Source organism: Belonocnema kinseyi, chromosome 5 (assembly GCF_010883055.1).
Source record: "Belonocnema kinseyi isolate 2016_QV_RU_SX_M_011 chromosome 5, B_treatae_v1, whole genome shotgun sequence".
Classification (NCBI taxonomy): Eukaryota; Metazoa; Arthropoda; class Insecta; order Hymenoptera; family Cynipidae; genus Belonocnema; species Belonocnema kinseyi.
The window spans coordinates 98,276,538-98,290,662 of NC_046661.1; the positions used below are offsets into that span (position 1 = coordinate 98,276,538).

General features: G+C 30.7%; 1 protein-coding gene across 4 annotated transcripts in view; it reads right to left on the reverse strand.

The window, feature by feature from the left end:
- Nucleotides 1-6,227: 6,227 nt before the first annotated feature.
- LOC117173991 (cell division control protein 12) overlaps nucleotides 6,228-14,125 on the reverse strand; it is a 154,356-nt gene continuing 146,458 nt past the window's right edge. For all 4 annotated transcript variants that reach the window (XM_033362679.1, XM_033362678.1, XM_033362677.1 and 1 more), the window contains 2 exons: nucleotides 11,183-11,378; nucleotides 6,228-6,723 (listed from right to left, as the gene is read on the reverse strand). In XM_033362679.1, the coding sequence (XP_033218570.1) occupies nucleotides 6,427-6,723; nucleotides 11,183-11,378 (493 nt within the window). In that variant the 3' untranslated portion in view covers nucleotides 6,228-6,426. The remainder of the gene's footprint in view (nucleotides 6,724-11,182; nucleotides 11,379-14,125) is intronic.

Here is a 14,125-nt window from a genome sequence, read left to right on the forward strand (position 1 = left end):
GACTCGGGATACTTATAAGATACTACCATGATTTTTTCAGATTTTTTGGTCCAAAAATAAATTAGGCCAAAAACCGGCCTTACCGACCCTCCCCCTTTATGAAAAAAATGTATAAAAAATTCTAACATAATGTTTTATAATTTTAAAATAGTTTTTTTTTAGTGAAATCGATGTTCTATGTTATTCTAATCTATATAAGGTATAAGTTGTTTTTGTTATATCTAAAATAGTTTAGGTTTTATAAATGTTCATGCAAACAATAATATCATTTGTATCACTCCAATACGACGAAGATCATTTAAAATGCAAAAAATACATATGTAATACTCATAATACAGTGCTTTTGCATTGAAGACACCCATAGCAAGATCGAAGATAGTCGACTTTGATCTAAATAACATACTCTTTATGCGATATTTGACTTTTATTACACAGAAACTAAAAAGAAAAAAGAAAAAAAAACTAAAAATAAAAGTTATAATTTTATTCGAAAAATTCATTTTTCTCAAAAACTGGCAGGGAAATTGTTTTTATTTTTGGTCTTAGAATGTTCCAAAAAATATGAAGAACTAAATTTTTGCAATCTGACGTGCTATGACTTCGTATTTTAAGATTGTTCAGGGAAATTGTGGCATACGATATTTTTTATAACAAATGGACGATTTCAGACATTTCACGAATTACAGCCATGATTTCAGCCTATGCTAGATTTCAAATAAAGGAAGCATGTTTTTAAGTAATTTTAAAAGTAACTTATGGTAACTTACCATAAATTGCCCAAAATTCAATTTTAAACATTTTTATAAATTTCCGAAAAATGATGAAAATCTTGTTCATTTATAATAATATTACCGGAAATTTATGATAACTTAAGATAAAATGCTTAAAATCATATGTAGGAGTGTTTATAAATTTGCGGAAATTCATGGAAATTTTTGGTAATTTATGGTCATTTTATAGGGAAATATGGTAACTTACCATAAATAATCGAAAATTCAATTGTTAATATGTTTAGAAATGTCCAGAAATTTATGAAATTTTTGGTAATTTATGGTAATGTTATAGGTAATTTATGTTAAATTGAGATAAATTACCAAACATTCAATTTTAAACCTTTTTTTCATTTCCGGAAATTTATGAAATTTTTAGTAAGATTACAGGTAATTCATGGGTAAATTACCCAAAATTCCATTTAGAAATATTTATAAATTTCCAGAAATTTATGGAAATTTTCGGTCTTTTATGGTAATGTGACCAGTTATATATGGTAACTTTCCATGAATTACCGCAACATTCTATTCTCTGCAACCAAAATTTCCTTAGAATTTTTACGCTGACTGGGCTGAGTATCGTAAATTGCAGGCTCACAGATGTATAACTTTCCCTAATCACCTCTGACGTCACTCTTCACTCCCTAGGGAGTAAAAAGTAAAACTTTAGCCCCGCTTCATAGGCTTCGAAAAGGATTGAAATCATGCATGTGTCATAAAAATAATTTTTATTTAACGTGTATATAACTGTATAAAACTTTTTTTTTCACACATGCGTGATTTCAGCCCTTTTCGACGCGTATGAAGCGAGGCTAATGCTCTACTTCTCCTAGGGAGTGAAAAGTGACATCAGAAGTGAATAAAGAAAATTATGCATTTATGAGTTCGCATTTTACGATGAGCAAACCACTCAACGAAAAAACTGTAAGAAAATTTTGGTTGCAGATAATTGAATATAACTGTTGTTATTCTATATCTGGTAATATCCAAACTGCTAATCCGATATAACACAAGGATTTCGAGTTTATCCCAGTATCTGTGGAGTAATCAACTTGTAAGCCGAAAAATTCATTTGAAATCTGGCGAAATTCACTTTAAATCCATTAATAAACTGGATTACCCCACTTGTAATCCAGAGTACCACAAGGTATTTGAAATGATCTCAGTATGTCGGAGTAATCCACTTGTATGCCGAAGTAATTACTTTATAATCCAGTTACAATCTGAGAGAACCCACTAATTATCCAGATTACTTCAAGATATTCGGAGTAATCACAGTATTTCGAAATAATCTAATTGTAAGCTGAAGTAATCCTCTTATAATCTAATTCTGATTTGGGAGAACCTACTTGTAATCCAAGGTACTTCAAGATATTCGGAATGATTTCAGTATACTGAAGTAATCCACTTGTTATTTGGAGAAATATACTTGTAATCCAGATTACTTCAAGATATTCGGAGTAATCTAAGTATTTCGAAATAATCCAATTGTAAGCTGAAGTAATCCTCTTATAATCTAGTTCTGGGCGAACCCACTTGTAATCCAGGGTGCCTCAAGATATTCGGAATGATCCCAGTATTCTGAAGTAATCCACTTGTTATTCGGAAAAATATACTTGCAATACAGGTTACTTTAAGATATTCGAAGTGATCTCAATATTCCAGGGTAATCCACTTATAAATTGGAGCAATCCAATCGTAAGCGAAGGGAATCTTTTTGTTATCCAGAGAAATTAAATTGTAATCTAGTTCTAATTTGAGAGAACACACTTGCAATCCAGGCTGCTTCAAGATATTCGGAATGATCATAGTGTTTTGAAGTATTCCACTTTTTATCCATAAATATACGCTTGTAATCCAGTTATGTTCTAGGAGAATACATTCGTAGTCCAGACTACTTCAAGATATTGGGAGTGTTCTCAGTATTCCGAAGTAATCATTTTGTAACCCGAAGGAATTTACTTGTAATTACAGGTAATCCTCTTGCTATCCTGATAAAATCATTTGTAATCCACTTATAATACAGAGTGTCTCACTTGCAATCCGGAGTTCTTTTAAGATATTCGTATGATCCCAGTATTCTGAAGTAATCCACTTGTTAGCCGGAGAAATACACTTGTTATCCAGTTTACTTCAAGATATTCGGTGTTATCTCAGCGTTCCGGAGTAATCTACTTGTAAATTGCAGTAATTCACTCATAAGCATAGGTAATCCTCTTATTGCCCAGAAAAATTCACTTGTAATCCATTTATAATTTAGGAGAACCCACTTTTAATCCAGGGTACTTCCAGATATTCGGAGTGATATACTTGAAATCTGTCGAAATCCGCCTCAAGATATTTGGATGATGCCAATATTCAGAAGCAATCCACTTGTTATCCAGTGAAATACACTTGTAATCCAGACTACTTTAAGATATTCGGAGAGATCTCAGTATTTCAGGGTAATCCACTTGTAAATTGAAGTATTCCACTTTTAATCATAGGTAATCCTCTTATTATTCAGATAAATTCACTTGTAATCCATTTATAATAAGAGTACTCCACTTGTAATTCGCAGTACTTCAAGATATTCGGAAGCATCACAATATTCTGAAGCAATCCACTTGTTATCTAGCAATTTGAACTTGTAGCCCTGTTATATTCTAGGAGAATCCATTCGTAATCTAGACTACTTTAAGATATTGGGAGTGTTCTTAGTATTCCGGAGTAATCCTCTTGTAAGCCGAAGTAATCCACTTGTGATTACAGGCAATCCTCTTGTCATCCAGTGAAAATCATTTGTAATCCACTTATAATACAGAGTGCCCCGCTTGCAATCCGGCGTACTTGCAAGACATTCGAATGATTCTAGTATTCTAAAGTAATCCACTTGTTATTCGGAGAAATATACTTGCAATCCAGTTTACTTCAAGATATTCGGAGTTATCTCAATATTCCGGGCAATCCACTTGTCAATTGGAGTAATCCACTTATAATCTAGCTCTAATTTGAGAGAACCCACTTGTAATCCAGTTCTAAGTTGGGAAACCCCACTTGTAATCCAGAGTGCTTCCAAGATATTCGAATGATTTGAGTATTCTGAAGTAATCCACTTTTTATCCGGAGAAATATAGTACCCTTGTAATCCCCATATTCGCATGGTAATAATTTCCCAGTGGGCACAAAATTTGGCGACGTCTTTACGACATCGTTACGACCATACGACGTTTTTACGATATCGTCAAGACACCTTAACGACATGGACATACGATGTCGTAAAAATGTCATAAAGATGTTGCACCGATGTCGTAAAGACGTCACCATATTTTGTGCCTACTGGGTTGTAATGAAGCGTAATTCAACGCAATGCAGAGTAACCTTTGTGACAAAATTCAGCTATTTTAGGAAAAAATTAATTTATCTGGTTGAGAATTTAACTACATTGAGGAAAATTATTTTCTTTTTCTTAAAAAAAATAAATTTTTTCAATAGTAAATTTAGAAATTTTTTAGTTGAAATTTTTTTAATTCGAATTTTATCTATTTTATTGAAAATTCATGTATTTTGTTAAAAATTTGGCTTCCTCTTTTAGAAAATTATTCTTCTTGGTACAAATTTCATATTAAAATTGAATATGAAAATTGAACGACTTTGTTAAAAATTGATCTTTCGGTTGAAGATGAATTATTTTAGTTGAAAATTCCTCTCCTTGGTTGAAGATTCATCTTTTTCTTGAAAAGTTAATTATATTATTAAAAATTAATCTACTTGGTAGAAAATACAACAATTCTGTGAAAAAGTCATTTTTTGTTGTTGAAAATTCGTCTTTCTGGTTGAGGTTTCAACTATTTTTTTGAAATTCTTGCTTTTTTAATTTTACCATTTTTTATTTAAACTCCATTTTGGTTGAAATATCAACTATTAATTTTTGTTTAAAGAAGTCATCTCTTTTGATTAAACATTAATAAACTGTGTAGAAAATTTTAAAAAATCTTTAAAAATCCATTTTGTTGTTGTTAAGATTCATCATTTTAGTTGAAAATTCATTTTATTGAATTTATTTTTAAACTAAAACTTGAGTTACATTTTCAATTAAGAAATAAATCCAGTTGAGTTTTTATCACCTTAGTTGAAAATTCATCTACTTTGTAAAACTTTTGATTTCATTAATTTTTTAACCTAAAATTGAGCTATTCCATTTTTGGCGGAAAATTGATCTTGTTTATTTTAAAGTTTAGCTATTTGTTTGAAAATTTATCTCTTTGAGTTAAAAATTCAACTACTGCGTTGAACACTGATGATTTTTCGTTCAAAAATTCAAGCATTAAAAAAATCTATTTTGGATGAAAAATCGCGTTAGGCGGAGTAATCCACCATAATTTTTTGTAATTCAGAGTGATAACTATGCAATTTAATTACTTCTATAAAATACATCGAAACCCTTAAATAGCCCTCCCTTCTATAGCCCTTCCGAGAATTGATGCCACGCCGTAGGTAGGTGTAACAGGAGCTGCGCGGGGTGCGCGGGATGCGCGGGGCACTCAGGTGAGCACTCAGGCGTGAAAAAACAGAAGTGGAGGGGACCTGTTTATTTTTCGGAACAATGAAAATTAAGAGAGATAAAATTTCAGAATGGGTTATAATACATAATTGTAAAACCTAGGAATAACAAAAAGTCGGAAATCCAAAACTCTGAAAGGCATTACTTCGGAAAACAAAGAAGCGGAGAGGAAACATTCGGAATTGTTAATAAATATACCTATTAGCAGATGTATAATTGTTTATTTGTAGCAGCAAACAAATGTTTATCACAGCAAATTTAAATATCATATCATAATAAATTTATGTTGTACGCTGAAAATTGTTTTTATATTATATAATGATCAAAAAGTATTATTTTTTCGTGAAAAATTTAAAATGATGGATAACATAAATTTATTATGATATGCTATTCAAATTTACTGTGATAAATATTTGTATGCTACCATACATAAAAAATTATATTTACTTATTCCTAATTGTTCACTCTCTTAATTGTAACGTCTCCGAATTTTTACCCATTCCGCTTCTTTGGTTTCCGAATAAATACTATTCAGAGTTTTGGATTTCTGATTTATTACTTTTTCCGAATTTTTGGAATTCCTAAGTTTTACCATTATGTATTATAACCCATTCTGAAATTTTACCTTTCTTAAATTTTGTCCGTTCCGAAAAATGAATGGGTCCCAAGTGGAACGGGCTATAATGAGTTAGTTCCCACCCACCGCCTAGCCCATAATCGGCACTATAGAAGGGTTTCACTGTAATTATTCTAAGGTTGTCCGCAGATTATTTTTTTGTACAGATTTTTTTCTTTGTCCAAGAAAAGAATCAAATTTCATCATTAAATAATATGTAAAAAAAACTTCTAAGACTTTGTTTATCTCTTAGAAGAATTTCGATTTAGCAGAATTTCAGGGAATGAAAAAAATGTTCTTTTAGTCTATACCTATATTTTTATTGAAATAATTAGTCTAACAATAATTGGCTCTTTATCGAGACTTGTTACAGTATAAAGGGTTTTTGCTTGTTGCTCGCGAAATTCGATATTTTATTTATTTGATTGATTTACTTATCTAAAAATGTAAAACTACTCGGTAATATTGGCATTTGGATTTATAAGTATAAAAGGTCCCTATTTAATAAGGGTCTTTATGCTTTTGGGAAGATTGGGTATGGAGCCCTTATTAACACTGGCAGCAGTTGGTCTCATGAAGCTGTGATTTCTTGGGCTCGGACGTGGTTGAATTATACGACTTTTGCTGGTTCCCAGCGTTCCCAGTGTCCCTATCGTTCCCAGCTTATCAATACTTTGTCTGCTTGCCGTTGTGGGATGAGGACCAACACTGCTTCCACTGCTACTACTTCGAGAAGAAACAACCGGTCTGATCTTCAAATTTCCAGATGACCCTCTTGGTAACTCAGTAATTGCCTGCGGAACATAACATTCAATGATTTAATGAAAAATAAATTATTGTTTAAATGTTACATAACTATTATACAAATGTTACCCACCTGTTGCATAAATCTTACAAAACCGTTGCATATAGGTTACATATCGGTTGCATGAATGCTAAGTAAATGATATGTAAGCGCAAAAATAGGCCCTGTTGGAAGTAACAATATAGAGATGCTATCTTTTTCAATCATTCTGAATCTTTATGATAGAAAAAGATAGAGAAAATGAGTATCTTTCTATCTCTTTGTCAATCTAAATTCCCGTCTATCTTCTTTTATCTCCTCTTTTCTATCTCATCGTATTCTACTTCTATCAACATCTACCTTTTTTATATCTTTGTTGATCTAAATGTACGTCTATCCTTTTTAATCCAATCTACTCTATTTCATCGTATCCTTCATCTATCCATGCCAATCTTTTTTTTCTATCTCTCTGTCAATCTGAATTCCTGTCCATCTATTTCAATATCCTCTTCTCGATCGCATCATATACTGCATATATCAACGTCTCTTTTTTCATTATCTCTTTGTCAATTTCAATTCTCGTGTACGATTTTTAATCCCCTCTTCTCTATTTCATCGAACCCTACGTCTATCTACCCAATGTCTATCTTTTTCTATCTATTTGTCAATATAAATTCACGTTTATCCTTTTCAATACCCTCTTCTCTATCTCATTCTCTACTACTAAATCTATTAACGTCTATCTTATTGTTTCTTACTGTCAATTTAAATGCACATCTATCTTTTTTAATCTCCTCATTTCTATTTCATCGTACACTACATATATCAAACTATATCTCGTTCTATCTCTTTGTCAATCTAAATTTTCGTCTATCCTTTTCAATTTCCTGTACTCTACTCATCCTATCATTTATCTATTATGTCAATCTTTTTCTATCTCTTAACTTAAATTCCCGTCTATCTTTTTCAATCTCCTTTTCTCTATCTCGTCCTATACTACATCCACAGTCCAACTCTGATAACTTTCCAACTTTAATGCTGTAGGGGCGGTGAATTGCAGAAATTGCGGACTTATCGGATGCTCACTCTAGTAGCACAATATTAGGTGCGCGCATGTGTAAATCATGGGCGCAAATCATGAGCAAAATAGCAGACGTAGTGGGAGAACCCCAAATTAGTATGCGTGCAAGTTATCGGAATTGGACTGTATCAGCATCTATCTTATTTTTTCTTATTGTCAATTTAAATTTACGTCTATATTTTTTAATCTCCTCTTCTCTATTCCATCATAACCTACATCTATCAAAGTCCATTTTTTTCTATCTCCTTGTCAACTTTAATTCACGTTTATATTTTTCCATACTTATTTCTATATCTTATCATATCCTACATCTATCAAGCTCTATCTTTGTCTCTCTTTTTGTAAATATAAATTTACGTTAATTTTTTTTAATATCCTCTTCTTTATCTTATCCTATCCTTCATCTGTCCACGCCAATCTTTTACTATCTCTCTTAATCTAAATTCCCGTCTTTTTCAATCTCCTCTTCTCTATCTCGTCTTATAATTCATCTATCAACATTTATCGTATTCTTTTTTATTTTCAATTTAAATTTACATCTATCTTTTTTCATCCCCTCTTCTCTTTCTCACCCTATCCTTTATCTATTTACGTTTATCTTTTTCAATACTGTCTTCACTATCTCATTTTATATTTGATCAATCAACGTCTACCTTATTCTTTCTTATTGTCAATTTAAATTCACATCTATCTTCTTTAATCTCCTCATCTCTATTCAATCGTATACTAAACCTATCAACGTCTATCTCTTTCTACCTCTTTGCAAATATAAATTCTCGTCCATCTTCTTCAACATCCTCTTCTCTATCATATCCTGTCTTTCATCTTTTCACGTCTATCTTTTTCTACCTCTTTGTCAATCTAAATTCTGGTCTATCTTTTCCATTCCCCTTTTCTCTATCTCATATTACTCTTTATCTATTTGTGTAAATCTTTTCCTATCTCTCTTAATTTAAATTCCCGCCTATCTTTTTAATCTCCTCTTTTCTATCTGATCCCATACTACATCTATCAACATGTATTTAATTCTTTCTTACCGTCAATTTAAATTTACATATATCTCTTTAATCACGTCTTCTCTATCTCACCCTATCTTTTATCTATTTACGTCAATATTTTTCTATCTCTATGTCAATCTATCTTGACGCCTCTCTTTTTTAATATCCTCTCCTCCATTTCATCGTATCCTATATCTATCAACGTCTAACTTTCTCTATATTTTTTCAATCTAAATTCTATTCTAGTTTTTCCAGCACCCTCTTCTCTGACTCATCCTATCCTTGATCTATTAGTGTCAATCTTTTTCAATCTCTCTTAATTTAAATTCTTGTCTATCTTTTGATGTCTCAAGTTCTCTGTCTCATCCTATACTACATCTGTCAACGTCTATCCTATTTATTCTCATTGTCAATTTAAATTCTCGTATAACTTTAACAATTCTCTTCTCTCTATCTTATCCTATCCTTTATCCATCTATACCAATTTGTTCTATTTCTGTTTATCTAAATTCTCGTCGATATTTTTCAATCTCCTCTTTCCTACCTCATCCTGTCCTTTGTCTATCTGTGTCAACCTTTTTCAATCTCTCTTAATTTAAATTCCCGTCTTTTTTTTAAATCTCATGTTCTCTGTCTTATCCTATACTACACCTGTCAACGTCTACCCTATTCATTCTCATTGTCAATTCAAATTCCCGTCTATCTTTTTCAATCTCCTCTTTTTTATCTCATCCTATACTACATCTATCAGCGTCTATCTTTTTCTATATCTTCGTCAGTATAAATTTTCTTCTATCTTTTTCAACACCCTCTTACCTATTTTATTCTATCCTTGATCTATCCACGTCAATATTTTTCTTTCTGTGTTAATCTAAAATCCCGTCTATCTTTGTCAATCACCTCTTCTCACTTTCATCCTATTCCTTATCTATTTATGTGAATATTTTTCTAATTTGGATAATCTAAATTCCCGTATATCTTTTTTAATCACCTCTTCTCTATTTCATTATATAGTACATCTATCAACCTCTACCTTTTTCTACCTCTTTGGCAATCTAAATTGGCGTTTATATTTTACAATAACATCTTCTCTATTTCATCGTATCCTACATCAGCTTCTATCTTTTTCTATCTCCTTTTAAATTAAAATTCACGCCTGTTTAATTCCCTCTTCTTTATCTGATCCTATTATTTACCCAATGATGTCAATCTTTTGCTATCTCTTTTAATTTTAATTTGTGTTATCTCTTCTAATCACCTATTCTCTGCCTCATCCTATACTATATCGATCAACGTCTTACTTTATCAATCTCCTTGACAACCTATCTTTACCTCTTTTTTAATCATTTCTTCTCTATCTAATTCTATCCTTAATCTATCCATGCCAACTTGAAGGTTTGGCGGGTAGGTGGCTAACAGTAAAAGTAATCGACAAGTGAAATCAGTCTTTGGGCCTATAAGTAGATTTCCGGCAATCCTTTTTGCCAAATTCGATACAGTTATCGACTAAAGTATAGAAATAAGTTTGAAGCGTGTAGGTATATAAGCAAGGACGTCAAGTTTTCTTCCTGATACGTGGTCAACAATCAAATAGAAAATAGATAAGAAAATGATGATTCAAAATAATATTAAAAAGATAGAACGAATTAAAGAAAAAATAAGGGTCCTCGATTATTAAAAAAATAGAGAGAGACATAGAATATTTCTATCTTTTTCTATCCCACAATTTCTATCTTTCTATCCTTTTCAATCTTCTTCCAGCAGGGATGGTTACGTGAATGTTACACAAATGTTACAGAACGGTTGAAGATATGGTACCTGTTGTTAGGTCCGAAGAATATATTAAAATTGACATCTTTTTCAGGTGGAAGATTATAATGAATAATAATAATAATAATAATAATAATAATAATAATAATAATAATAATAATGTGGCTCAGTGAGCCTCGGTGGCTCAGAGAGCCTCGGTGGCTCAGTTGGTTAGACCCTCGGACTTCACCTCAGAGGTCCGGGGTTCGATCCCTGAGCCGGTACCTCTGGAAATTTTTCAATGTACCTTTACCGAGATTCTGGTGGTTCGGAACCCACCTTAAGCTGTAGGCCCCCCCACCGTGTACTTGACTGCTACCCAGTCCGTCAATGATGGGGTTAAACCTGGCTTTCTCCAATATGTTTGGGCAGACTGTTCTCATCAGATCACTTGATTGCATTATATAAATGTGTCCGTGACTGATGATATATACCGGGACAACCCCGTGCAAAAATGATCAAATAAAAATCCATCTCTAACCAAAAATGCCTTCGACATGTTGGGCAGTATAAGCCTGTGACAACATTTTAACACTGAAATGTTTTTTATAATTAATAATAAAATAAAATTTGTAACTTACACCAACCGACTTCCTGATATTTCTTAAAGCTGGTCCAACACTGCTGCCACTGCTGGAACTTCTACTTGCTGGAATTCTACTGACCCCAGTTCTAGGAGCAATTCTTCGTTTCTCAGCTTCTTTTGCAGCAGTATTAGATGGAGAACCAGCTCCTTTCCTTAGATCACTCGTCAAAGCTCGAATAGCGGAGGTATATCTATCAGAAGTAAATTTTAAAAATTACGTTTCAAGATTAAAAATATTAATGTGCCCAAGAAGAAGGATAGGCTACAAAATAATAAAAGAGAATAAAAAATGATACAAGGGGATAAAAAGGGACAAGGCTACTGAAAAATGAAATCGCATAAAAATTAAACAAGTTGGATAAAGGTTTATAACAATTTTTTTACATTCTTCTAAAACTGGAAATTGTAGCGATTTTATTTCATATGTAAGGCATCTAAATTCTTTACACTCATTCCCCTCTTTTCAACTTTTATAAACCTTTCCACTTTTTTTCCTGTTTTCAAGAAACTTCCTCTATTTCTCCTTTTTATGCTTAAATGCGAACTGAATCCATCAAATAAAATCGAACTACTTTTCGTTAAAAATTAATTATTTGTCGTTGAAAAGTCTACTATTATATTCTTGGTTTAGCATTAATCTATGTTGGTTAAAAAATCTACTATCTGGTTAAAGATTTAATTATTCTATCGAAAATTCATTTTTTTAGTGAAAAATTAAGTTTCCTGACTAAAAATTTCCTTAATCCGTTTTCAGCAAAAAATTGATATTTCATAGTTGAAAATTTAACTGTTACAATTTGCATTAAAAATGCATCTTTTTCCGTTTAATTTTCAACTGCTTGATAAAAAGTTGAACTACTTTCTTTAACATTCATTTTTTTGTTTGTTTAAGATTGAACTATTTTCTTGAAAATTCGTTTCTTTTTCGGTTGAAAATTGACGTCTTTAACTAAAAATTTAATTATTCTATTTTCCAATGAAAATTGCTAACTTCTAATTAAAAATTCAACTAGTAATTTTTGGCACTGACTAGTATTACGGAATTTTTCGTTTTATCAAAAATTTGTCTTTCTGGATTGAAAGATATGTGTGTGTGTGTGTGTGTACACACAAACTCATACATTTTTGTTTTAAAATAGAAAAAATTTAGTTAACGCTTTTTTCCCCTGTGAATGAAAAATCATTCTTAGTTGAGAATGTATCGCTTTTAGTAGAAATTTGATCTTTTTGTTTAAAACTGAAACAGTTTGGTTAAAAATTTATACACTTTAATTGAGGATTCAATTATTTTATTAAAAATTCGTCTTCTTTGGTTGAAATATCAACTATTGCATTTTTCGTTGAGAATTCGTAATTTTTGGTTAAATTCGACTGTTGTTGGTTCAAAAATAAAATCTTTTTTTGTTTAAAATATCAGCGATTATATTTTTTGCTAAGAATTGCCCTGTTTGGTCGAAGATTTAACTGTTTTGTTGAAAAATCGTTTTTTTGTTTGAAAATTAATTTTTTCAAATAAAAAATTAACTATTTTATTTTTGGTCGAAAATTGATAGTTTTTAGATGAAAGTTTGAATGTTCGGTTGGAAATGTGTGCTTTTTGTTGTAACTTTGTCTTTCTTGGTAAGAAATTAAACCCCCTAGTATTATTAATATTTTTTTTACCATCATTCTTTTCCTTGGTTAAAAACTTATATTTACAATTTTAAAGTTCAACTATTTTGTAAAAAAAATCGTCTTTTTGGCTTCAAAATTCACCTGTTTTTTACATGCGTGTTTTCGGGTTAAAAATTTTATTATTTTAATGGAAATTTAAATTATTTCATTTCCTTTGGTACACATTTGATCTGTTTTGGTTATTTTTCAACTGTTTGGTTAAAAGATTGGTTGAGGATTCAAATATTTTGTTAAAAATTTTAAATTTTTTACGTTGAAATATCAGCCATTACATTTTTTGTTCAGCATTTATGTGTTTTGGTTTAAGTCGACTGCTTTTTTTACAATTAGAATTTTTTTGTTGTTCAAATATCAAACGTTATATTTTTTGCTGAAATTTAACCTTTTCTTATGGAAAACTTAACTTCTTTCCTTAACTTTGTTTATTAAATATTCCTCTTTTTTAATTAAAAATTCACCTGTTTTGGAGGATAATTCAAAGATTTTGTTGAAAATTTGTGTTTTTGGCTTAAAAATATATTAATTTGGTAAAAAATTCAACTATTTGCTTAAAAATTAACTTTTTTCTTTACCATTCTTATTTTGAGGTAAGAAGAATCAACTATCTCATAGAATTTTTTTAGCTGTGGTTGAAGTATAATCTTTTTTGTTTAAATATTCAACAATTTTATTGAAAATTCGTCTTTTTATATTTAAAATTCAACGGTTTGTATGAAAGTTCAACTACTTTTTTTCAAATACCTTTTTTTGTTTGAATGATAAACTATAAAAAGGTGTGGGGTGGAAAAGAATAGAAATATTTTAAAGGAGATATATAATAAAATGATAAAAAAAGGATTTAAAATAATAAAATTTAATTAATGCTATAGAATAAAAGGAAAAAACGCGGAGTCGAAAAGGATAGAACTCTCGGAAGGAGATCACCTAAAGTAAAAAACAGAATAGAAGTAGATCGAATTGTTGTTAACACATGAAGAAAATTTTTGAAATGATTAGGATTAAATCTAATATAATAAAATGGAAATGAGTAGAAATCCCCAAAAGAGAAATCGTTAATGTAGAAAAGAAGAAAAATGGATTTCGTTGGACGGAAATGGATAGAAATTTTAATAATGTTTGAATGATAGAATAAAATGTGTTAAAAAAGGTAGAAAATATATCAAATATACGAGGGTAGTTCAATAAGTCCTTAGAATGAAGTATAAAAACAATTTTTTTTGGGTAAATTTTTTTTTATTTTTCAACATAATCTTCTTGGAGCTCT